Below are 23,265 nucleotides of genomic sequence, written 5' to 3'. Positions count from 1 at the left end.
TAATTTAATCATAAATCTTGCTACGTTTGATTAGATTTGTTCTTTGAACAAGAAGCAATAATTTGCCAATGTCTTGTGGAAGTGTTATACGGAATTGCTTCCCGAGTAAATTCATCTTGTTTAAAGGATGTCAAAAAATACTGATTAAAAATAATTTTTGCTGGAATTTTTTTTTTTTAATGTCTGTTGGAAGTGTTTTGTCATTTTTTGTTGGAACAATTCAGGCATTTTGTAAATTTTTGAAAGTCAATCTCATTCTTGTCAGAGATATAAAATGATTAATGAAAACATTGCACTTTGGCAAAAACTTTCAAAACCATGATGTGCTGATGCTCTTTTGTGAAATATTATTTAAAACAGAATCTCATTTGCATTCATTTAATTGGGCTCACAGACACTGGATGAGGTTTTTTGGCAGTAGTAGAGTTATTTATTTCAAATCAGATTTGTACTTCAAATCAGCAACATTTCATCATCGACAATTCATTTGTAAAAATAGCATGTTGGCAGGGTTTCACTTTTCTAAGTCATTTATATTTATTTTAATGAATGATGTTTGTGTAATGCCACAATCTTGTATTGTTTAAGTTTGCCAGTTTTCTAGAAATCTATCATGAAGCAAAAATAAGTTCTTTAAGAGAAACAGAGAGGTGTGTTATGACTCTCCAGATTTTTCTAATGGTTGATGTCCTCAGAGACAACATCTTAGAGTTGACCCTGAGACAAAATTTCAATCAACCAATCAGATTTCTGAAATAAGTTTAAGCTTTCAACCAGGATAAGCTGCTTCTAGACCATTTTTTATCACTTAAACGGCTCTATCATACACCCGGCGCAATGCGGCGCAATGCCAGACGCAAGTGTCTTTTGCTAGTTTCAACCTGGTGCAATTATCATTTTCACGTTTAGCGCCACGTTGTTTAAATAGCAAATGCATTTGCGCCCCCCTTTGCGCCCATGGGCGTTCTGGTCTGAAACGAGGTGTCTTCAGGCGTATTGTTGGTGTGTTGCTATTTTGAGGCAACTAAAATAGACTACGCCACTGACCAACAAAAACCTGCTCTAAAGTCTGAAGTCAATGGCGCAATATGTTTTTTGTTATTTAATGAGCGCATTAGAAATATGTGACTATAAATGGGACGACAACGCAGATGAGAAACATTTTTAAGTAATGCTTTAAAAAACGCATGGCGCTGTCCAGGTGCTGAAACTGCTTTCCGCATGTTTGTAAATTCTTTATCTCCTGTTTGTTACAAAGAAGTATTTTTAGAGTAAAAACATTTTCTTGCATACTTTTAAATTATTTTTTGATGATATTGGATAGCCATACATTTACAGCAATTAAAATCCTGCTATTTTTACTTCCATGACTAAAAGAAAACGACTTTTAAAGGTTTTTATCAAAAAAATTTAAATTTCAATACAACTGAAAAACAACACAATTATTCAACATTATTCTTAAACTGGGGATCTTCTTTCTCCGCTTAGTGTTTCCGTCTCCAAATTCCGCTTTCTAAATAGGGATTAGACATAGCGCCAGAGCAACTGGCTTTTAAAGGGATGAGAGCTGAGACTCTCATTGGTTTATTGCACGTTACGCCCAAAACACTCCCATTACTCATTAGGGGAATAGGACCAACCCTTTTCGACCATGCGCTCTGCGAACAAACCATTTTTCCCATCTTTAAATTAGCAAAAGTGGATTCGGACACGACCATTTAGACCGTGTGCTGTGCGCTTTAGACAATGCGCTTAGATCGTTAAAATAGCTAAAAGGGTGTGTCCGGATCCACTTTTGCTAGTTTAAAGATGGTAAAAAAGGTCTATGCGCCTGGTGCACAGTTTAAAAGTGTTGCTCCTATTCTCGTAATGAGTAATGGGTGTTTTTTGAGCATAACATGCAATAAACCAATGAGAGTCTCATCAGAAGAAGATCACCAGTTTAAGATTGATGTTAAAAATATTAAATTGTGTTTATTTATTATAATGGTTATTTTTGTAATTAAAGCTCTGGTTTTCATTAAAAGTCATTATAAGAAATTATAAATATATTATAAATATATGTATATGTATATGGAGAGTTCAGCACTGGGACAGCGCCCTGAGTGTTTTAATTTTTTTACCTTAAAAATGGTTCTCATCTCACCATATCCAGAGGTACAAAGTCATCATATAGAATAAATCCATGGGGAAGCATTTAAAAAATCGACTTTTTAAAGAAAAATAATCTACTGTATTTACCAGGCTACAGACGAAGCAGCTCTTCACACCTTCTAAAGACTTGTAAACTGTCCGCACGAGACTCAATAATAATATTTTACATTTTAATTCTTTAATTTTTTATATTTAAAAACATTTGTGTGCTGCTGTGCATCCATGTGTGTTAAAAGCATACACACGTTGTCTTGTTTTAAACGCATATTACCAACGCGCCTTTTAAATAACAAAAACAATATTGCGCTATTGACTTTAGACCAGGTTTTTGTTGGTCAATGGCATAATCTATTTTAGTTGCCTCAAAAATAGCAACGCGCCAACAATGCGCCTGAACACACCCCGTTTTCAGACCAGCGCGCCCATGGGTGCACAACGGGGCGCAAATGCATTTGCTATTTAAACAACGTGAAATTGATAACTGCACCGGGCTGAAACTTGTAAAAAAAACTGCGCGGGGGTATGATAGGGCCCAATATGTTTTTTTATTTATTTTATTTATTTACTTAAGGATAGCCCCTTGAGATGATCCATCTCTTTTTCGAGGGGGTCCTATGTTGCCGTGAGGACATCTCTCACATGGCAAAATCAGGTCAAGTGGTGTGATACCGTGAATAGTGCACATGTGTGTGACAAATGCAAGCTACTGATGCACAGGTTTGGGTCTGAGATATATCCATCATATTTCCACAGTATGTTCCTGTCCTGCTGTAAAGTTATTGACAGAAAGATGATTTAGATGCAGTACAGTGAAGGAGTAATAATCACTTTGTATGTGTGTTGAAATATGATCATGGTCTCTTTCCAAACATCATGTTCTTAGTTATATTCCATATGAGTACATAAAACAATGCTGTTTCAGTTTACAAGCTACTTATAAAGTTTATGATTGTGAAAGTTGAGAAATACACAATTACAATGCGAACGAAGACAACTATTTTACGTTTGACTGGGTTAATACAACATTTACCCTCGTATGCATTTCTTTATGTTTGTGTATTAATGAAAGAAACTTTTTGATTTCCATACAAATACAACTTGATGTAGGTACAGTGGATTATATAGAGATAACAGAAAACCGAATCTTTAGGGAGTTTGATTAGTTAAACATTGTGTGGATCGAGTGTGTGCTACAGTAATGCTACAATAATCACGTGCATTATGAGACAAATTAAGCAAAGGACACAATGTTATTTTAATGTGTGATTCTGAGTGTGAAATTTATCTTTGGTTTAATTGTTATTTGTTCAGTCATGTAGAGAGAAAAAGATGCAGCATCTGCACTGTATATTAAATATCATTTATTTCGTCAGGGAAAGAAACTGGCAAACAACAGCATTAGATAAAGTCATGCTGTGAATATACTGTACTGTACCACATTATATATGACATATGCCCATATTCTCGGGACAGCAGTAGCTGGCTTCTTTACGTTAAGTTACTTTATGTACAAACTTTTAATATTTAAGCTTATTCAACAAAGTATTTAAAGGAATACTTTAATTTACTCACCCCCATGTCATCCAAGATGTTTATGTCTTTCTTTGTTCAGTCGAGAAGAAATAACGTTTTTTTTTTGAGGAAAACACCAGGATTTCTCCGTATAAAGGATCAACACCGTCACATGGCTAGTGCAAGATGAGAAGTTTGTGGTTTAAATACTTTTTTTGGGAGAATGATGATCGTTTTGCTAGATAGTCAGATTAAACTTCATTGAAAGTGCAAACCGTTGATATCTACTAAAATCCATTATATGGAGAAAAAAACGAAAATGTTTTCCTTAAAAAAAAATTTTTTCTCGACTGACTGTTTTTAAACCACACAAGAGTGTAGGTTGAAATGGATTTGTAAAAATTTGATTGTAAGTGTTTTTGTGCCGTTCACACTTGCAAAATATGGTCGGATTCCAATCGATATGTAGAAAAAATGGATTTGGACTGATGGTGTAAACATGGGAATTACAATATTTAATTCTACAAAGTACTTAAAGGGATAGTCTGTCAAAATATGTCATCAATTACTCTCCCTCACGTTGTTACGAACCAGTTTTGAGGAAACAGAAGCGCCATTGACTTCCATAGTAAGAAACAATATTACTATGGAAGTCAAAGGTGCTCGAAATATCTTTTTGTGTTCAGCAGAAGAAAAATATTAAAAGATTAGTTAATTTTCTTAAAATCCAGATAATTTACTCACCACCATGTCATCCAAAATGTTTATGCCTTTCTTTGTTCAGTCGGGAAGAAATTATTTTTTTTGAGGAAAACATTCCAGGATTTTTCTCATTTTAATGGACTTTAATGGACCCCAACACTTATTAGTTTTAATGCAGTTTAAAACTGCAGTTTCAAAGGGCTCTAAATGACCCCAAATGAGATATATAAGGGTCTTATATAGCAAAACAATTGTCATTTTTGGCAAGAAAAATAAAAAAAATGCACTTTTAAACCACAACTTTTCATCTTCCTCCGGTCCTATGACGCGCTAGCGCGAACTCATGTAACACGTCATCACAACAAAATACAGGTATTATCGTATTATTTCTTTTGATTTTGTAGGTTAAATGTAACCTTGGCATGTACAAGCTATAATAATGTACCAAAGTTAATAAAGGATCAGTTGAAAAGTGTAATCAACTCTGTTTTTAATATCATTTTTGGCTAAACTGTGCCTTTAATGTTTAAGAAATGTCTTGGGTTCTGTGAATCTTGTGTTACAGGCTCAATAGCTGTACTTGGTCATATAAGGTTTGAAACTTGAAATAAGTGAAGCAGTTACTTTAGCGACTTTATCATGGGACTCGGGTTTTGTGTAGTGCTAAGAATCCCTGTCAGTTCTTTTCCCAGAAGCAGGAAAGAGGTGATTTTTTATGAAGTGTTAGTATTGATGAATTGTACTATTGATTCTTTTGACACGTCAAGGCACTTTTAGCTTTGAATTGTTCATAACCGCTGAAGCAAGACCACCTGCACTTCTCACATAACCAGCTCTGTTTCTCCTCATGTGTTCTGCTTTGTTCTTTAAAAGCAAGACTTTCAAACATAAAGAACCGCTAGAAAGTCCCCCATAAGCCATAAATGATGTCGTGACTCTTTTTCGATCTTTCATTCCCAGCCCCGCCTGCTCTGAAGCTTTCTGTGAACGAGACGTACGTGGTGGACCCAGGTCAAGACGTCACGCTGTCTTGTGAGGTAACTGCTGGGTTTCCCACACCTACGGTTAGCTGGTCGAGATACCCCGGGTCTCTCCCGCAGCGGTCCGTGATTCGAGGCGGATCACTCACTCTCTGGTCTGTGACTACCAATGATGCGGGCGTCTACAACTGCACGGCCGTCAACAATGTTGGAAATCCTGCGAGACGAACTGTCAACCTTATTGTGAGAAGTAAGTCTGTCTAGTTTGTATGTTATGAAATTCTGTAATAAAATAATCTCTCATTATTTACTCCTCAAAAGTTTAACAAATTGAAGCTCCAGAATGATCAAAAATAAATAAATAAATTCTGGACACATGGTTTGAGCATGCAGGCTCTTCCTCATAGTTTTAGTTGAGCACAAATAATTTTATATTATTTTTATATTTTTTTCAATACTGTGTCTGAAAGGGATACTTCTAAAATGTATATGCAATAAGGTGTCCACAACTTATTTGATAATTTTCACTGCATGTCTTGACAATGGTTTTTAATGGCAAAAGAGGCAGTAGCGCTGGCACAAGCTTTTAGTAAATCTGGCCCTTAATGCAAATAAATAAAATGTTATATGAATTAAAGTGGAGTATAAAGTATGATATTGAATGCATTGTAGTAAAACATCCTAATAAAGTACAGATACTTGATAAATGTACAGTAGCTTAAAATACAGTAAAATAAAAAAAAAATACTTCACTACTTTACACCTCTGTCTTAAATTTAACCTAAGATGACATTTTCCCCCGAGCTTGACTGATTGACATGCATTTGAATAAGTTATGACTTCCTATCTGTCTCACACTTGGCAAATAAACTAGTGAGGCAGACATCAGTAAGTAAATGTGCGAGCGCGTGTTTATGTGGCGTGAGGTGGCGGATGAACTGTAATTAACACTCTTGGCAGGGTATGATCGTGTTAAACTCTTCAAGCCGAGAGGTTGATTCGGCATCGTCTGCTATTACACCTGCCGCTCTTTGGGCCCGGGAGCTATTCTTAGCCTCTTTAATCATTTTTATTTACTCCAATTAATTTAAGAGGAATGGAGGTAATAAGCAGTAGAAGCGTCTTATTTGGGTGTGTGTTGGATCCGTCTCTGTTGACGGTAATGAGCTCGCTTTGTGTCAAACACGCACGCAGGTGCAGACGCAGCCAATCACGCAGGTAGAGCAGCCGTCTATTGAAATGCAGGACGCTGAACATATGGTCCTCAAGTTTCTGTCCCCACCTGCGGGGTCGTTTTTTATACTGTCAGACTGTAAACACACGGCTAAGCTGTTATAAATTACAGCAATTGGGTGGCGGTGCATGGTGGTGGAGGAGAATACAGTAAATGCTCGAAACATCTTCAAATGTGTGTGTGTGTATGATATTGTCATTGTGCTTATTATGTGCGTCTAAATAATGAGTTTGATATGGATATTAAAAACAGATCTCTAAAAAGTTTTATATCAGCTGAGGATACACGGCAGCTCTGTATTGATAGTCCTATATATGTTTATATATTATTTCCAATATTCTAGTCATTCTCTATTTGGTATTTTAACTCCTAACTATAAGAAATACAAGCCTAAAATGTTAATATTATTCTGTATCCGACTTGGATGCTCTGGTATTTCCTATAATTGCAAATCTAAATGAGGTTATTACATCAGAGCCATAGCTTTCATGTAATCTTCCCCCAAAGGATGTCATCGTGCATTTAGCTGCCATTAAAAGTGTAGTAAAAACCTGCTTATGGTCCTTACATTTGCTTTAAAAGTACGCTTTCAGCACAGTTACAGTGCATTCAAGCTATTCCCAGGGATCAAACCACAACTTTTGTGTTGCTAACGCAATGCTTAAAGGGATACTCCAGACAAATTTCTGGAAAAAATATTTCCTAAATAATTATGACTATAAATATTTTAGTAAATGTCCTATATCAGTAGGAAACAAGGATCAGGGAGCAACTTCTGATTTTAAACCACCAAAAAGTGCATTCATCTTTCACAGAGGTAATCCACATGGCTCCAAAGGGTTAATAAAGGTCTTTTTCAGGTAAGTGATGCAATTTTTTTGTAAGAAAAATATCCATATTTATAAACTGTAATAATTAGCTTCCTGCAACGACGGCATCTTGGACTCACGCAATTCATGAGAATGTTTTAGCGTATATCATTTGTTGCCATGGGTACGTTGCACTGCTAGGTATTGTAGTTTATAAAGTTTAAAATATGTTTATATTTTTTTACAAAATTGCATCAAGTACCCGTAAAAAGACTTTGATTAACCCCTTGGTGTCGTGTGGATTACTTCTGTGAAGGATGGATGCACTTTTTTGTGCTTCAAAGTCAGAAGTTGTTCCCTGATCCCTGTTTTCTCTCATTATAAGCTTGGAAAAGCAAGGACTTTTACTAAAATAACTCCAAATGTGCTCGTCTGAAAGATTATGGACATGTATAACTCAGATTGCTTGAAGGTGAGTAAATCATGGGGTAATTTTGATATTTGGCTGGAGTATCGCTTTTAGTCTTTCACCGCCATTGACGAGTTATCTCGTCAATTAAGAGACAAAATTTTTTGTATAAAAAAGTGTTCCTGATGAGGTTTTATGTTAATCTGTAATACTGCGATTATACACTAGATGGTGCACTTACCCAATTTATAAGCAAAAATTATTTACTTATTTTAAACTCTGTGTATGTTTTGATAATCATTCTACAGAGCCCCTAAGGGGACATGACGCAAAAATTAAATAAAGTTCGCACGGGAAACTATTGCGTTTAGTTTCGCGTGTGCACGTGTAACCTTCGCGCGCGCATTCAATAGTTTTAGTGAAAGTGAAAGTTTCATGTGTGCATGTCAAAGTTTCACGTTTGCACGCGATATTTCACGTGTGCACGCAAAACTAAACGTAAAAAAAAAATCTGCACATGAAGGTTTTGCGTGAGCACATGAAAGTTTCACGTGAGCATGCGAAAGTTTCCCGTGAGCACGCAAAAATTTCATGTGAGCACATGAAACTAAACTTTAGATTTTTTTACTCCAATGTCACCTTAGGGGCTCAGTATCATTCTGAATCTGATCTCTAACAAAATTTCTTCACAAAAATGCAATTATTTCAGCTTTTTGGGTATTTTTTAAAAATACACATACTTTAAGAGTTTATAAGCAGAGAAAAAATATAAATAGGATGAAATGTTTTTTTCCTGTTTTTTATTGCTTATTTGAAAGCAGAGGGTCTGTTCTTTTATTTGATATATTTGTATGTAGAAAATTTCCTGGAAGGCATTTTGTGAAACTCACAAAAAATCAAGGCACCTTTTCAAAAAATGGTTGGAGGGGAATGAGTTAACCATGAGCTACAGGAACATTAAGCACAATCCAAACATAAAGTTTCACCTTTCTTTTGATCCTCATGTCATCTTTTACTCGCACCATCAGGCATGAAGAACTTAACATTCCAGATCACGCCAGACTCAAACAAAGACAGCGAGGGCATACAGATGGGTCGAGACCTCAAACTATCCTGCCACGTTGACGCGCAACCACAGGATAAGGTGAACTACACCTGGTACAAGAATGGAGCCCTTATCTTCCCCACCGACACGCTGATCGTGCTGCGCAGCGACCCAGACATGCCTCCAGGCACCAGCAGCCTGGAAATCGTGGACATGAAGTTCAGAGATCAGGCCACGTACAGCTGCGTAGCTAACTTCCCAGGGAGCAACATTCCTGAATTACGTGCCGATGTCAACATCACGCAGAGCAGTGGTGAGAGAGATTAAAATATTGAATATGCATTTACCAGATGCTTTTACTGTATACAAATTTCAATTTAATTTAGATTCACAGCACTTAGCAACTTTATAACAACTCAACATTTTTTTGACTGTAGATTTAAGCCCTGTATGAGAAACTGCACCTTAAAGTTTAAAAGGACACTTTTTTTCAAAAATATGCTCATTTTCCAGCTTCCCTAGAGTTCAACTTTAATTTTCAGGTCTGGTGCTAGCACTTTTAGCATAGCTTAGCATAATCCATTGAATCTGATTAGATCATTAGCATTGCGCTTAAAAATGACCAAAGAGTTTAGATATTTTTCCAATTTAAAACTTGACTCTTCTGTAGTTACATCGTGTACTAAGACCGACGGAAAATTAAAAGTTGTGATTTTCTAGGCAGATATGGCTAGGAACTAAACTCTCATTCTGGCGTAATAATCAAGGACTTTGCTGCCGTAACATGGCTGCAGGAGGAGCAATGATAATACACAGTGGCCGAAAATAGTCCTCTGCTATTGAAAGTTACCAAGGAGACTTTTCAGGTGCTGCGTAATATCATTGCGCCTCCTGCAGCCATGTTACAGCAGCAAAGTCCTTGATTATTACGCCAGAATGAGAGTATAGTTCCTAGCCCAGGGGTGTCAAACTCATTTTAGGCTGAGGGCCGGATGGTAAATAACGCCATGAAGTGCGGGCCGGATATTTTTTTTTAACCTTAGTGTGCTGATAATTGTGTTAAAATTAACTAAACAAACCAATTAATTAGTTTGTTTAGCAAGAAAACCAGAGAAACACACAGCTCTGTGAAAACTACATTTCATAAGGTCACACTCATACTGTACATATTATATACACAAATTTACATCTGAACAAAACCCACAGGCCTTATAGGTTGAAAAGCTTTAATTTAACTTCTTTTGCCTTAATGCCAAAATTATTTATAAACCATTCACTTTTCTTTGGAATATATTTGTAATGAGAACAGTCATTTAGAAAATGCTAGATGGGGCAGTGGCCCAAACCAAAAATGGCACTATGGGGGGTGGTACTATTATGGTTTTAATAAAGTATTATAAATATTATGTGTTATATTACTAGCATCAACTTAGACATGTGATTATAATGGGAAATATAATAAGAATTAAAGTGTGACAATCTGCTAAATATTCAATATGATTCACCTGCTGGCTTGATGGAGCTTTGAATCCATGTTTGCAATGTTGAACTGCCGCTAAAAGCCTCTCTTTCCGTTCTCTGTCGTTATTTTGTGAAGGCATTGGTGTTTTTTTATTTTTTGTCTACAAAGTGTGCCAACAACAGCAAATTTAGTGTTTATATTAACTTAGATCTGATCAGGAACATTAAATCGATTAGACAAGCATTGTAACGTTAATAAGAATGTGGATATTTTGTTGTTGTTTGCTTGCTAAGTTGTTAGCACTTTTAGAACATCGACAGCAAATCATTACCGGAAGAAATACATAAAAAGGGTTTTTAAAATATGTAGTCAATATTTAATTGAACGGTATAAATCATCATGCGGGCCGGATTGGACACCTTTGCGGGCCGTATCCGGCCCGCGGGCCACATTTTGACACCCCTGTCCTAGCCATATCTGCCTTGAAAATCACAACTTTTAATTTTCCGTCGGTCTTAGTATATGATGTAACTACAGAAGAGTCAAGTTTTAAATAAGAAAAATGTCAAAACTCTGGTTATTTTTAGTGCGATGCTAATGGTCTAATCAGATTCAAAGGATTATGCTAAGCTATGCTAAAAGTGGTATCGCCAGACCCAGAAATCAGCTGAATGGATTCCAAATCGGTAAAAATCAAATGTTTAACTCTAGGGGAGCTGAAAAATGAGCATATTTTCCAAAAAAAGTGTCTCTTTTTACGCTGGTAAACATTTCTTGTTATCAAATATATTTATCCTCTAGCATTGTGAATTGCGCAGAATTTTTGGCTTTCTGGTCACATAACAATAGCGAGTCTGCACACGTTTGACTCGTGCTGAAAAATGACATTGCCAACAGATGTTTATGAACACACAAACACACAACCTCTTCTGCTCTCATTAAAGATTTTTGTTATTGGTAAACAGTCACAGAAGAAAAATAAATGGCACAATTTACTTCATTATTAGCACATATTGTATGTTTTCTCAAGTATAGAGTTTTCTGCACAATGATATTAAAGATGTTATATGGATCTGCAGAGACCGCGTGCCCTGCGGGTAAGCGCTGATGATATGGGAATGGTCATTTTGTTGGGTTAATGGTGGTAAACTCTAGAAATCTGGTGAAGCCAGACGTCCTTATGCATTTTAAACCTCTCTGATCTTCTCTCTCTCTTATCTCAGCATGAAGTTGAGTCCTTTTTTTCTCTATAGATGTTTAAACCTTCTTTGCTTTTACTCACAATATCTGACTACGGTACAAAGCTCATCTCTTATCATATGTATGTTGTTACTACCACTTTGTTTGAAGTCTGTCTATTTTCCGCAGTCATTTATTCATGATTTACTACATTAGATCATCCAATATAATGTGAAGAATATAATTTCTTGATATTATTAATACTGACTAGGTCACAAATATTATCAATATCTGGGGCATTACATGTTCATTCATATCTTTGAATTATAAACGTGTTTATGTGAAGTCCCCTTTAGGTTTGTTTACACTGTGCATAATTGAAAAAAACAACCTTTATGTTGCTTATAATAGTTGAAATACAGGATCTCAGAAGAATACTAAAAGGGTAAATACAACATCAATTTATTGTTTTTTTTAAGTAAAAAAATTACAATCAAACTGTTAGGAGAGCGAATAAACAGCAATTTTATAATTCCCCATAAAGCTTTTTACAAAGCGCCATCTTCCATTTATTTCCTCTCTATTGATTGTTCCTCTACACAAATGCTGTTGTTCAATATTATTTATCATTTCTGCAGATTCTTTAATGCAATATTGCTCCTCTCACACATACTCCAACCTTCTTGTTCTTCTTCTCCAGTTGTTCCTCCCATTCTGAGCGTGCCGGTCGGAGGGGGCGTGGTTAATGCCAGTGAGGGCGGTACGGCAGAGCTTGTGTGTTTGGTTGATGGTAAGCCCCGCCCACCCATCCTGTGGTCTCGTGCTAATAAGGACCTGCCCATGCCATCAGGAGACTGGGTGGTGGAGACTCGTGACGGACGCTTGCGTCTAACCAACGTGTCGCGGGACATGATGGGAGCGTACCGCTGCCAAACCGCACCTTACAATGGCCTCAACATCAAACGCAGACAGGCGCAGGTGCAACTCAATGTGGAATGTAAGTGTTTTTTGGTGAGAAATACCCGCAGTAAACGTCTTGTGTTGAACTACTTTGATAATTGTATCCGTTAAAACTCATATTGGAGCATCAAAACAACATACTGTATGTAAAGGTCATTTCATGTGATAATAATTTCTTTATGCCTCAAAAAAGCTCTTTACACCCTTATCTCATTTAGTATAAGCAGATGTATGAATATGCAAATTAGTCCCTGCTCCACTTAATCGCACCACTTCGGACTATAGATATATATGTAAATTGATGCTACATTCGGCAGATCCAGATCCACATAGCTGCTGGTATTACGCTTTATGCTACCTGAAAAGGGTTAAAGAACAGCAATATAAATATATCCTTAATGCGGCGTTTACACCAGCCGCGGTAGAGACGTCAAGCGCGAGTGATTTTAATGTTAAGTCAATGTGAAGAGGCGTTGACGCACGTCTGGAGGTCTCGTGGCACGGATGAGGCGTTTGGCACAGAGCAGTAGAAGCAACTTCGCCTCATTCACGCGTCTAGTTGCGCGAATTGAGCATCTGCCGTGGTACGCGCGAATGGTGCTTTTTGTGCATTTTGCATTTGACGCGAATTTGTGGCTTTGTATTGAAAATTTGAACTTTGGCGGATTTTCGCCCCGTGCCGTTTATTTTAATACAAACCGCTAACTCTCTCGATAAATGCACAATCAACATCAGAAATCTTGCAAAAAGACATCCGCATAGCACTTGCCCCTCCCACAATAAGCGGATTTTGCCTCTGATGCGCATCAAATGCTTGCTTTTTCCGCGCGTCTACTTCTCGGTAGGTGCGGTAGATGCGATTTTGAAGTCTCAAACGCGGTTGGTGTATACACAGTATTAAGCACTATTCGGACGGGATTAGTTTTCCAAACAACGTTTGAGTTTCAACGTGTCCCCCAGGACGTCTGTGATTTTATGTACCGATTCAGACGGGATTAAAATTCTCAGGCTATTCCAGAGATGGGAGTCTCTGTTTCATGCATTTGGGCATTGCAGAAGAGCACGTGCTCTGGATACGCGTGTTTGTAATGTTTAATATTTTGCTTTAAATGTAAAATTTTGACAGAACATATAATTTATTAATTTAATTTTAACAAATCAAAATAAAATAAACAAATCCTACTAAAGTAACGTTAGCCTACATGTTTTATATAACTGTCTGCTTATAATAAACTCAAAGAATAAAGAAATATTGATTAATAACAATTTATTATCTTTATTAATTAACGTTCCAGTTTAACAACTTTGAACGGAGTTTCTTACCTTATAACGTTACTGATATTACAGTGGCCAGTCTTAACAGTGTTTGATATTCAGCTCGTCTTGATTTAATTATTTTATTTTGCCGAATGGAAAAAAACATCCATATCTGAATGAATGGGACTCAGGAAATAAAATTTACGCGCATTAGTAAGACCTTACGGCAGATCACGTTGGCCAAAACACGAAATGAACCGCGTTTTCAAAAGATATTGCAGGCAAACACAGACATTTGCATCCGGACGGGATTAAATTTCTCAGAGGACCTCTGAGTTCGGCGAAAAACAGTAGGTAAATTGCTCTGGAATTCTTACGGAGGTCGTTAGAGAAAAACACAGACATGGCCGATTCGGACGGGATTAAAAGCACAGAGTACCTCTGAGAAGCTCGATTTTCTCAGAGGTCCCCCTGTAAAACTAATCCCGTCCGAATAGGGCTTTAGACATTTCCAGGAGCTGCGTGTGTATGTTCTTCATCTGCAGCGCATATTGAGTTTCTGCATGAGAGCGCCCTCTGGCTTTTGGATGTAGCTGCATTTCATCGTTATTCATTGAGAAACATAGCAAGCATCATCCGGCCAATTTATAGGTGCACCCCTTATTTAGGTCAGTGTCTCCGTTTACCATACACACTTTTTTGCCACAGGTTATGCATCTGATGGAAAACAAACTGTGCCATTTCTCTAATTAGGTTGCTCTGTATTTTGCACCTGGTTACTTTTGGCATACTTCTTGTGTTCTATGTTTACTTTTTTTTACTTTAAATGCAAAATATGCAAAAACCATGGTATTCAAAAACCATAGTTAAACCATGGTTACTATAGTAAAACCATAGTTTTGCTCATAGTTATCAATACACCAAAAAAACATGGTTACTACACTTTTACCACAAAAAACATGGTTTATTTTTGTAAGGGTTTATTTGATAAGAAAGTACCTTTTTAAATATTCAGTTATGTAACTTAATAAATCAGAATAGTATTTATTTGACACTAACAATGAGGATCTCAATAAGGGAGACCGCATCAAATTGACCATATACACTATATTTAATTCATAAAACAAATAAAAATCTGACAACCAGACCAGTTTGATTTCTTAAAGGGATAGTTCACCCAAAAATTATAAATCTTATGTTGTTACAAACCTGTATAAATGTCTTAGTCCTGATGAACACGAAGAAGATCATGAGTCCCATTCACTTCTATAGTAGGATAAAAATACTATGGAAGTGAATGGGGCTTATGAACGGTTTGGTTACAAACATTCCTCAAAATACCTCCCTTTGTGTTCATCATAACAAAGAAATTTATGAGAGAATTTTCATTTATGGTTGAACTATCCTTTTAATGATCACCTGTTATGCAAAATCCACTTTTACAAGGTTTTTGGACATAAATGTGTGTTGGCAGTGTGTGAACACAACCACCCCACAATGAAAAAAATCCACCGCTCCTGTTTTTTAATCCCCATTAAACCAAAGCAGTCTCAGTAGACAAACCGTTTTGTTTCTTTTATCAATGTGAGGTCACATTGATTAAGCTCCGCCCACTTAAGTCCTGCATTACCATAGTTTCCACCCTCAGCGAGTTGTACTTTGTCCACTAGATACTATTTTCTCAGACTGTATTAATCACATCTATTTTAACCAAAATCACCCACTGTCTGTTTGTACGGAAGTGCTGTAGCTCATTTGCATTTAAAGGTACAGCGTGATTTCGTTCCCACCCAAATAGGGGCATTTTGGACATGCTATAATAAATTATCTGTGTTTTTTTTTGAGCTGATACATCGCAGTCATAACCTGAGACTTATATTACATCTTGTAAAAAGGCCATAATAGGTGCCCTTTACGAATGCGGATTGAACAAACTGTTGTATTAAAAGGATCCAAATTGTTTGTTCACAAATCGAACGTTGCAACCTCTCAGTAAGATGACTTTATTTGTCAATTGACATTGTCACGGATCAGTGTCTCAAAGTGGACGATTCCCGCGCGAGTCTGAGCAAAGACAGCAGTCGTAATAAAGTCAGTGGTGAAATGACCTCAATCGATTGCATGATTGGATTTGATTTGGTGCTGCACATTCTAATGCGATTCTAATCTTTACTATAATGCGAACGAGGTGAGTGAGATTAGATTGAGTTTCATAGAAAACAACCGAATGGGGCAAATCGCTACCAAGTGACACACATTTTCCATTAAGACCCAATGGACCATTATCAATGATTTTGATCCTGCTATATTTAGCCGAGGCCTTTTGGGGCCGGCGAGTGCGTTAATGCGTTCAGAGCTTTTCATAATGCATTATGATGACTGCGTAGAGTGCGTTTGTAAGTGCCGAACTAAAAAGCCTTGCATTCATTAGCGGCGTAGCGGCGCGAGCCACACAAAAGACAGGCAGATGACCCCGAAGCACTCAATGCACATCAGCCCTCTTCACACCAGCCATTAGCGAAGCGAATGTTCGGCGCTATCATAATGGAACCTGTGTGTTTATTGTGTTTCTTCAAAATACACCATTTGATTAGTGGCCGATGCTGGAGTTCATTCACTGTTGAGTAGGATGATCTGGCTGGTGATCAAGAGCTGAGGTTTTTGTGGTGTGGAATAAACACTTGGGAACTGGATGGTTGGTGGTTAAGCCATCCTCGATATCCATTTACAAAGCATATGTGTCATTTGGTTTTTACATTCAGCCTTTATTGTTAACATATTACAATAAGGTTGTAATAAAGTTAATGCATTACCTGTAACAAATTCGACTAGAAGTTATAGCTAGGAGCATAGAAGATAATTTAACCTGCATTTAACCTAATAGTTAACATGTTTAGATATCTCATTTGATTCTTTTAATTAATTGGATGTTGTCAAGTTATCATGTCGTGTTTGACAGAGGTTGTCTCAGTTTGTCTCTCTCCATCTGGCAGGTAGCATTAGGTAAATGAGTTTGTCTCAAGCGAGGGGAGCGTGTCATTGCTCCTAGATTCTAACACCATGTGATTAATACTGATAAACGATGACAACAGCTACTTGATTTACTCTGGTTTTTACAGGACAGATAACATCTACGGTGCTCACACAGTCAGAGTCTCATACGCAGATGTCACACACACTGTTGGATAAACATATCACATAAGGCTCAATAATTTGGAGTTTCGAAGTCATCATCTTATTGGTTGAATTCTGCAGGATTGACAACGTGTTTGTTGTTGTATGTTTTTTGTATTCTTTAATGGTCCACATGGGAACAAAGCTCAACCATAACTGGTTAGTTTACATGTCATTCAGAAGATCTCTTGGGTGATCCTTGGTCAATTTAAGCTGCTAAGTGTTTCAGACTTTCTGCTGTCAATCCAACACAAACTCTTGTTAATTTGTCAGGCTGATCTCACAAGAATTAACTCGTATGAATTCATACGAAGTTAGTCATTCAGAAACGTACGATTCTCATGAAAAAAACATTAACGAAACCCAACCCCTAACCTCGCGCTTAACCCCAACGACACAGGGGTCGAGGCAAATCGTAAAAAATCTACGAATGTGGTCACATGAATTAATACAAATTAGCCAACTTGTAAAATATATACGAATTCATGTTTCATTATCGTTCTATGTCTAATAATCACACATTTTTGTCGATTTAGTTTGTATGAATTTAATTAAAGTCGCAATGAAACTGAAATGAAAAACTATATATATATTTTTTTATATTGTGTTATTATTAACAAATGACTTATCTGTGAGCTTCATTATTTAAAAAAATTCATGTGTGCTCATAATCCTTAATCAAAAATGCAAATGTCCCCTCCTCAAAATGATCTCTCTTCACTTCCGGTCATAAGTATGGAAGGTGGGCGGGGTCCGGGAGAAGATCGCAGCGATTAGCAATTAGCAACACGACCCAACTTCAAACGATCCAATCAGATGGACAAATTCAAATCCAGCCCTGCCTTATTTCATATCAAAAGCCGTTTCATTTGGATATACGTCACCACGGGGAAAATAAGGCAATCGCTACTTCCGTTTCATGGCGACTTTAAACAAATAAGCCAACTCATAAAATACGTACAAATTCCCATGATGAGAATCTAAATGTCAGACTTAAATAAGGTCGGATTTACACTGCCCGTTTGAAGTGACTTTATTGCGATATTTTTCTCTCAAGTTGCACAGATCTGATATGACCCACGGATGTCTAAGCAGGAAAAAGCGCATAAAATCTGATTTTAATAAATCGGATATGATTCGTATACATGCATTCGCGTCCGTAATGTAAGAGGACAAATCAGATATTCCCATCTCAAGACGTGTCGTGCGTCATTGAAAATGTGACACTGGCAAATGACGTCAACTCAGATGGACACCACATAGCGATAAAGCTCTACAATCTTGTATAATAATTTTGTCTGTGTCCATTGCATATTGCGACATTTTACTTCTTCTGAGGTTTAAGCTGTTGTGGGTCAGTATGTCTAACTTTAATTATTTTATTTTAAGTGTTAATTGTAAATTTTGATTAGTAAGCCGCTCCTAAAAATCGTATACAGGCAACAAATCGAAATTGGGCACCAAGATTTGCAGTGTAAATCCAACCTAAGCTTTTGTTGTCTGTGTCATTCTTTTCTTTTCTAGCATCTTCTGCATACTTCCCCCTTCCAACAATGGCTACATTGCCAACTTTTTAACAAGATTATTGGGTGTGGTTTTATTTTCTTTATCGTTGTTATTTATTAAGTAATGCCCTGCGAAAGCTAGCTATGATATTGACATATTTCCAAGAAGGCCAAAGGTAACACTTTACTTGAAGTGGTGTTCATAAGGCTGACATGACACCTTTATAATCATAATATGACGTGCATTTTCTGAAGAATAAACTAACAAAACATTTAATTGATTTTCAGCTGTTTTTAATTGAACTGTTTTCCAGCGATATGAATTTACGCTGCATGGCTCAACCCATTATTGTACTGTTTTCATTTAATTTTAGGTGATTATTATAAAATTGATTATTAAATGATTGATTTTATTTGATAAACACATGGAGGAAACTAAATAAAGCATTAACTAAATAATATTAATGATATTATTATAAAACTTTTTGACAGAGTTTTAACACTTAATGACATTTGAATGATTTAATTTGAATTAATTGTATTTGTACCACTGTAGTTGAGGTCAAGAAAAATATTTATGATGCTTTTATAAAACTATATGACAGAGTATTAACACTTAATGACATTTTAATGACAAATTATATTTGTACAACTTTAGTTGAGGTCAAGAAAAATATTCATGATGCTTTTATAAAACTATATGACAGAGTATTAACACTTAATGACAAATTCGATTTGTATCACTAGTAAAAAGTGGTCAGTTATGTTGTCTTGGTAATGTCAAGTTGTCATAACAAGTTGTGATGTATTTGTTAATGTTACGGTATCATAACAAAGACATCTCAAACAATGTCATCTTTGCATTAAAAATGACATAATTAAATGAATGACACTTAATGACAGTTGTCATAAACGTCCATAAAATCTGCTTCATGTTCATGGCACGTGTCATGTCATGATTATGAAGGTGTTATGTCAGTCTTATGAACATCACAGTAAAGTGTTACCAGGCCGAATAATAACAACGTACAAGTTGACAGTTGGGTAGAAACTATAGAAAACAGTAAATTACAAAAAAAATTACTTTACTTGTGACCCAGTCTGTGAATACCCAGCTACACACATTTTGCAGATTCTGCAAAGTATATAATATAAACTTATAACCCCAACAGTATATAAAAACTCTGATTGAAATATTGGAGTACTGCAAAATGTAATGAGTTTTCAATTTTGGTAAACTATTGATCTCTAACATAAGCAATATAAAAATGACTATAAAAATGTAGAAGTTTGACAATTGAAACAAAATAAATCTTGCTCTAAACCTTCTGTGTTTTCCACAGAGTTGCCCAGATGTGTAGTGTGTAATTCAAATCCAATAAACACAACACATGTAACATAGAGCATGCTGTGAACAAATCTAAGACCTCTTGGAGAGGATTTATGGCCTGAGAAATCCCAGAATGCCGTGTCGCTGCTACATGAGTGATAGCTTCATTAAGACCCTGTATGAGCAGACAAGCCATCACCCTCTCTCCCACACATCTAGTCTTGTCTTCACATCTTCAATCCCTTTGTTTCTGTCCTGCGTCAATACTGACGCTTTAACTGGCTCGACTAATGCACAGTATTGCAGGACGGAGGCAGTTTAGAGCCTTATCCCACGACGGCTCTGATTTATGAGGCAGGTGGCTCTGTCTGTCTCACAGGAGAGGAAGACAGGGGTGCGCTGTCTCACACCCCAGCCTGCAGCTCTGTGTCAGGGGAGACAGACAACATATGCTGGATTCTGAAGTGTGTATGACTTTTGGGCATTACGAGGCTACGGCTGAGTCTCGAGAAAGCTGTGGAGAACATGTGCGGGTTGTGTTTCGTTCCAAAATCAAAAGAAATGAGAAATTGTATTATGCATAGAGAAAATGAAGCCTATGGGCACCAGGTTGTTTTGCAGTATAACATTATATTTATAAAACTTAAGCACATTTACACCCAAGTCTTGTCTCGTGCAGTTCCAAGGGGGAACCTTCGGGTCTTTCTCATGAATCCATCATCGGAAATGCAAATCCCATTGACCCCCACCGCTATGTTAAAATGTCAAACTTTACAGCAGAATTTTTTTTTTGTAACTCGTTCTTTGAACAGCCTGATCTCATGAATTTCCGTGTTATAGTCACGGAATATTTTGCTCATTTATCCATGTCATTGTCACGGATCTCCGCATTTTTCCATGTCCGTATCACCAAAAATCCGGAAAAAATTGTATAAACCAATAGTTAAAGTGACATCCTAACCCAAACCCCAAATCTAACCCCAAACCCATGCGAAAATGGTTTAAAAATAGGAAAAACAATTGAGTAACCAATACGTGAAACTGACCCGGAAAAGAAAGTCTGTGGTGCAGACATGGAAAAATGTGGAGATCCGTGACAATGACACAGATAAATGAGGAAATTTGTGAGATCAGGTAAGTTTGAATTATATTAACTTATGCTGCGTTCACACCAGCCGCGGGAGAGTCTTCAAGCACGAGTGATTTCAATGTTAAGTCAATGTGAAGCTGCATTGACGCGTGTCTGGAGGTCTTGCGGCGTGAATGAGGCGTTTAGCGCGGCACGGTAGACGGGAATTCCGCCTCATTCGCGCGAAAGGCGCGAGTTAAAAAATGTGAACTTTGGCGGAAAAATTCACCATGTTAACCAATCAGGAGCTTGCTTTAGTAGTGACATGATTACAGGAAGCGAGCGAAGTCGCAGAAGCCCCTCCCATGACGTGAATTTCCGCGTGATTGTCTCGATGACTAGAATTTCACGGCTTGCACGCGCGAATGAAGCGAGTGAACTCAAAATGTTCAAACGGCAAACTAGACGTGATAAACGCGAATTTGACACCTCAAACGTGGCTGGTGTGAACCCACGGGTAAAGTTTTGCATAATTAAGGGCGTGGCCACTTGAGTGACATGTGGATTGCGGCTGATGTACAGTAACTATTGTTGAATTAGTTGGCCGTGGTTTCAACAACCAGGCACCTCAGCTCCACCCACGTTCCGCCTCTTTTTCCATTTTTTGGTTATCTGGGAGTGACGCATGGTGATTCCTAGCAAGATGGCGAGGTCGGCTCTGCCCACTTTGGACTTTAAAGATGCTGTTCAGAAACCTACGGGTGACGTCACAGACATTTATACAGTTTATAATTAGTTCCAGTCTGATGTCATCACCATAATTTAGATTGTGTTGTTTCTGATAAATATCATTTTTGGGCCTGTTTGAAACAAAAAATGACCTTTCCCCTTACAGGTCAGACCATACCAAATCATTAGTGAATCAGATTTTATTAGATCTTTAGGGATCGTAAAACACTTCATCTTTACATTTTTTTTGTCCTGATTTATTTCAGTTTATTTTTATTTTATCTTCCACACTTGCACTTTCACATTGATCAGCGTTTGTTTAGCTCAGTCTCGCGGTTTTGAGAAATTGGTTCTTTCACATGAGATGGATGATTATGGTTTGTTTATGAGAACTGTTGTGAAATTAAAAGAGCCTGGTAAACCCTTCATTATGGGGATAGATGAGAGGAAATCACCTCTTCCCAGTGTCTGAGTTTAGATAAACGTTTGTCACAAACTGTGCTGAAATGCAAAGCTGATGATGAGCGTTTCACACCAGGGGAATTTATAATGCTGTACGCTATTATTCACAACACCTTTTGTTATGCATTTCACAGCTTCACTTCTATTTTAGTTTTGTCTTTCTTGCCGTGGTTGGATAGTGCAGATTAAGGGGCAGTATCATCCCCTTCTGACATCACAAGGGGAGGCAATTTGAATGAGCTTTCAAATGCTTGCATAGAATGGTTTACCAAAACTAAGTTACTGGGTTGATCTTTTTCACATTTTATAGGTTGATAGAAGCACTTGGGACCCAATTATAGCACTTAAACATGAAAAAAGTCAGATTTTCATTATATGTCACCTTTAACTTGTGATTTAATAAACCAAAATGCATCTTAGTACTAGGTGTAAACAGGGCAGTTTCAGATATTTAAACTGCTGTATTTACGTTCATAGGTTTAATTACGCAAGTGTACAGGTCACAGTTTCATGTATATTATTAGTTACGGTAACACACTGTTGATGTACGCCTGAGTTCTTGTGATGGAAATTTACAGTCATGTCATCATTTCATGTATGCATGTTGTCTAAGCTGAAGGCAGTGGGTTGTAATTAGTCTCTACTCTTGCACACTATATAGATTGATTCGGTGCAATTAGCTGAGACAGTGTACACCCCTTCTTATTGATTTAGCCAGCAGCTTGTAATTCGTCATGTGAGCGTTGTGGGCATGTGCGATGGATTCATGTAAGTGGTTTAGGGTTGGTTATGCGAGGCTTCGTTTCCAGTAAAATCTCATGAGTGGGCAGTTCAATTACTGTTCTTTTCCTTAAATTGATTTTCGGCCTGTTAGCGAAGGAAAAAAATGTATTTGAGTATCTCGTTCTGACGCAGTCACAACATTTTACCAATATTTAAAGTCTTCACATTGTAATAGGTTGTGTTGCTTGCCAAAATTGCAGCACAGATGTCCACAGCAAATGCAAAACTGCAGAATAAAAATTGTTCATAAGCATGCAAGAGTATAACAGTCACTTACGTTCTTGCTGGTTCATGTAACCCAGTTAGCATGTGAATGAAATATGCCATAACTGTGCAGTCTTTCTCTATTGATGGCAATTTAAAGGGACACTTCAGCCATTTGCATTAAGCTTTGTATAGTTAGTACCCAAGTCATGTTTTTGAATGGTCGTGCATTATTTTCTCAGTTGCCGCTAAGAAAGAAATACAGATTTCAGTGTTACACTTCCTTCTTTCAATTATGTAAAAATC

At 37.1% G+C, this 23,265-nt stretch overlaps 1 protein-coding gene across 3 annotated transcripts in view; it reads left to right on the top strand.

The window, feature by feature from the left end:
- mdga1 (MAM domain containing glycosylphosphatidylinositol anchor 1) overlaps positions 1-23,265 on the top strand; it is a 297,418-nt gene that overhangs the window by 183,955 nt on the left and 90,198 nt on the right. For all 3 annotated transcript variants that reach the window (XM_065296120.2, XM_065296119.2, XM_065296118.2), the window contains exons 7-9: positions 5,329-5,598; positions 8,829-9,158; positions 12,187-12,483. In XM_065296120.2, the coding sequence (XP_065152192.1) occupies positions 5,329-5,598; positions 8,829-9,158; positions 12,187-12,483 (897 nt within the window). The remainder of the gene's footprint in view (positions 1-5,328; positions 5,599-8,828; positions 9,159-12,186; positions 12,484-23,265) is intronic.

Source organism: Paramisgurnus dabryanus, chromosome 20, assembly GCF_030506205.2.
Source record: "Paramisgurnus dabryanus chromosome 20, PD_genome_1.1, whole genome shotgun sequence".
NCBI lineage: Eukaryota > Metazoa > Chordata > Actinopteri > Cypriniformes > Cobitidae > Paramisgurnus > Paramisgurnus dabryanus.
Note: the sequence above shows the minus strand (reverse complement) of the source record. Positions and strands in the feature narration are given on the sequence as shown.